The sequence below is a fragment of the Apteryx rowi genome, unplaced genomic scaffold, assembly GCF_003343035.1.
Source record: "Apteryx rowi isolate R43461 unplaced genomic scaffold, aptRow1 scaffold_1380, whole genome shotgun sequence".
NCBI lineage: Eukaryota > Metazoa > Chordata > Aves > Apterygiformes > Apterygidae > Apteryx > Apteryx rowi.
Window position 1 is genome coordinate 35503 of NW_020447620.1, and position 3468 is coordinate 38970.

General features: G+C 63.0%; 2 protein-coding genes across 2 annotated transcripts in view; one reads left to right on the top strand and one right to left on the bottom strand.

The window, feature by feature from the left end:
* Positions 1 to 1804, top strand: part of LOC112961787 (antigen peptide transporter 2-like) — a 9415-nt gene extending 7611 nt beyond the window's left edge. Inside the window, 7 exon segments of the mRNA XM_026057320.1 lie at positions 26 to 223; positions 303 to 431; positions 519 to 707; positions 784 to 957; positions 1032 to 1191; positions 1280 to 1416; positions 1493 to 1804. Coding sequence (XP_025913105.1) covers positions 26 to 223; positions 303 to 431; positions 519 to 707; positions 784 to 957; positions 1032 to 1191; positions 1280 to 1416; positions 1493 to 1684 — 1179 coding nt within the window. The 3' untranslated portion in view covers positions 1685 to 1804.
* Positions 1805 to 2890: 1086 nt separating this feature from the next.
* Positions 2891 to 3468, bottom strand: part of LOC112961783 (class I histocompatibility antigen, F10 alpha chain-like) — a 24060-nt gene continuing 23482 nt past the window's right edge. Inside the window, exons 8-9 of the mRNA XM_026057318.1 lie at positions 3250 to 3282; positions 2891 to 3136 (exon numbers count right to left, since the gene is read on the bottom strand). Of these exons, the coding sequence (XP_025913103.1) occupies positions 3263 to 3282 (20 nt within the window). The 3' untranslated portion in view covers positions 2891 to 3136; positions 3250 to 3262. The remainder of the gene's footprint in view (positions 3137 to 3249; positions 3283 to 3468) is intronic.

Here is a 3468-nt window from a genome sequence, read left to right on the forward strand (position 1 = left end):
CTGATGCCCACCCGGCCCCCCCCAGGCCCTGCTGCAGGCCATCCTGGAGGCCAGGGCGCGCGCCGAGGCAGTGGTGCAGGAGGCAGTCTCCTCCATCGAGACGGTGCAGGGCTTTGGCGCAGAGGAGGAGGAAGCGCGCCGCTACGAGCGGGCGCTGGATGAGACACGGCAGCTGAAGAACCGGCGGGACCTAGAGCGGGCCCTCTTCCTGCTCTTCCAACGGGTGAGGGGCATGCGGGAGGTGGCCAGGCACCCCACGGCCCTTGGCACCGCTCACCCTCAGCTCCCTTGGTCTCTTCCAGATGCTGCAGGTGGCCGTGCAGGTGCTGATGCTCTACTGCGGGCGCCAGCAGATCCACGAGGGCGTCCTCACCACGGGCAGCCTGGTCTCCTTCCTCCTCTACCAGGGCAACATCAGCCATCACGTGCAGGTGAGGCCCTGCGGCACGGCCTCACCCTTGCCCTCGCGGCAGCCCCGTTGCTCGGCCCCAGGTCCAACCCTCTCTGCCGCTGCCCAGGAGCTGGTGTACATGTACGGGGACCTGCAGAGCAACGTGGGAGCTGCCTGCAAGGTCTTCGAGTACCTGGACCGAGAGCCGGTGGTGGGCACGGCTGGCACACAGGCGCCCGGCGTGCTGCAGGGCCACATTGCCTTCCGGAACGTCTCCTTTGCCTACCCAGCACGTCCCAAGGAGCTCGTGCTCCAGGTAAGGGTGCGGGAGGTGCTGGCTGGCCCGGCCCCGGGACTGACCCCGGGGCTCTGAGCTCTGCCCACCTTCCCAGGACGTCTCGTTTGAGCTGCGCCCCGGGGAGGTGACGGCGCTGGTGGGGCTGAACGGCAGCGGGAAGAGCACCTGTGTGGGGCTGCTGGAGCGTTTCTACGAGCCCCAGGCCGGGGAGGTGCTGCTGGACGGGGTGCCGCTGCGGGAGTACGACCACAAGTACCTGCACCGCCAGGTGAGGGCAGCGGAGGGCGAGTGGTGTGCCTGTGGTGAGTTGGGCCCGGCCTTAGCCTCCGCCTCTCGCGGCAGGTGGCACTGGTGGGCCAGGAGCCCGTGCTCTTCTCCGGCTCTGTCCGCGACAACATTGCCTACGGGCTGGAGGGCTGCAGGGAGCAGGACGTCAGGGCTGCAGCCCAAGCCGCCAATGCCTTGGACTTCATCTCCGCCCTGGACAAGGGCTTTGACACGGGTGAGGCGGTGCGGTGGGGCCCTGGGGTGGCCGGGAACCGAGGCCTCCGGGCTGCCCTCATGCCCGTTCCTCTTTCTCCTTCCCGCAGATGTGGGGGAGAAAGGGGGGCATCTCTCGGCAGGGCAGAAACAGCGGATCGCCATTGCCCGGGCCCTCCTTCGGCGCCCCTCTGTCCTCATCCTCGATGAAGCCACCAGTGCCCTGGATGGGGACAGTGAGCTGGCGGTGAGCAGAGGGTGGTGGTGGGAGCAGGGGCGCCGGGGGGCAGCCGGACGCTGACAGAGTGCCGGCATCTCCGCAGCTGCAGCAGTCGGTGCTGCGTGGCAGTGCCCGCACCGTGCTGCTCATCGCGCACCGCCCGCGGATGGTGGAGAGCGCCGACCGCATCGTGGTGCTGGAGCACGGCGCCGTGGCCGAGATGGGGATGCATGCTGAGCTCCTGGCCCGTGGCGGGCCCTACTCCCGCCTGGTGCAGAGCAAGCACCACGAGTGACAACCTGCCGGGGGGGGGGGTCGGCTTTGGGTTCATGCCTGGCCGTGGGCAGGAGGGAGGAGCCTCCTTTCACAGCTGGTGCTGCATTTTGTGTGAAATAAATGGGACTTGCTCCAGCGAGGAGGCTTCTGGTCCTTGAGGGCAAACGTCTTCGTCAGGGCCCTGGATGAAGGGGCGGAGTGCACCCGCAGCAAGTTTGCTGATGCTCCCAAATGGGGAGGAGTGGCTGATACCCTGGGGGGGGCTGCACTGCCATTCAGAGGGACCTGGACAGGCTGCAGAGGTGGGCAGGGAGGAACCTCGTGAAGTTCAAGAAGGGGAAGTGCAGGGTGCTGCAGCTAGGGAGCAATAAGGCCATGCAGCAGGACAGGTTGGAAAGCAGCTGTGCCGAGAAGGACSTGGGAGTGCTGGTGGACACCTAATTAAGCATGAGGCAGCAATGTGCCCTTGTGGCCAAGGTGGCCAATGGGATGTTGGGCTGCATTAGGAAGAGTGTTGGCAACAGGTGGAGGGAGGGGATGCTCCCCCTCTCCTCAGCCCTGCTGAGGCCACAGCTGCAGTGCTGTGTCCACTTCTGGGCTCCCCAGCACAAGGGAGACATGGCACGACTGGAGCAAGTCCAGCGAAGGGCTACAAAGATGATTAGGGGACTGGAGCATCTCTCCTAAGAGGAAAGGCTAGATAAGAGAAGGGGGGGTGAGGGAGGGAATCTTATCAATGTATATAGGTATCTGAGGGGAGAGTATAGAGAGGATGGGGCCGGGCTCTTCTCTGTGGTGCCGTGATAGGACGAAAGACAACGGGCACAAACTGAAACCCAGGAAGCTCCATCTGAACATGAGGAAAAAACTTTAGTGTGAGGGTGACTGAGCACTGGAGCAGGTCACCCAGAGAGGTTGTGGAGTCTCCATCCTCAGAACCGTTCAAAAGCTGCCTGGACATGGTCCTGGGAACTGTGCTCCAGGTGACCCTGCTGGAGCAGGGGGGTTGAACTAGATGATCTCCAGAGGTCCCTTCCACCCTCAACTGTTCTGTGACTGTGGAAAACGTGGGCGGTGATGCTGGCTCAACCCTCACCCACATCAAAGCCCAGGCTTGGCCCCCGGCTCTGTGGGGTGAGATGCACCTGAGCGTGGCTGTGGTGGTGCTGGCAGCATCCAGGGGCTGCCCCAGAGGGCTGGGCCTTGAAGGACACACAGACCACAAGCAGGTACAAGAATTTATTGTGCCCTTTGCCCGATTTAGAAAACTTCAATTATTTACAATCACAAAAGCAAAATATTTATTCTAAAGTGCTGCCTGGACAGGTAGAAGTGCTGAAAACAATTCTTGAATGCTTTTCTGAAGCAAACAGCAGAAGCAGATGAGTGCACAAACAGGGCTGGTTTAGACGCCATAGGGATGGTGGGGGGGCTGCTGCTCTTGGGTTGCTGGAGCAAAAGGGCCGCAGCGCTGCAGCAAGGAGACAGCAAGCAGTGGGAGCAGGCTTGGCCCCGGGCTGCCTGCCTAGCCGGGTCAAGCCATATTCCCTGCCTGTGCGCAGGGCAGCCCAGCCCCTCACTTACCAAAGCACAGCGCTTAAGTGGCGGTGTTGCTCCCTGTAAAGATGAGAGGGGAAAAAGAAATAAGGGAGAGTTTTTTGGGGGGGGGTCACAGCACCCCCAGCCGTGCCCAGCCCTATGGGTCCCAGTGCCACGGCATCGTCCCACATCGGGGCTGCTCGGTGGGGTTCAATCCCACCTCCCAGAGCCAGGGCAGTGGGCAAAACCTCCGAGGGGAACCAG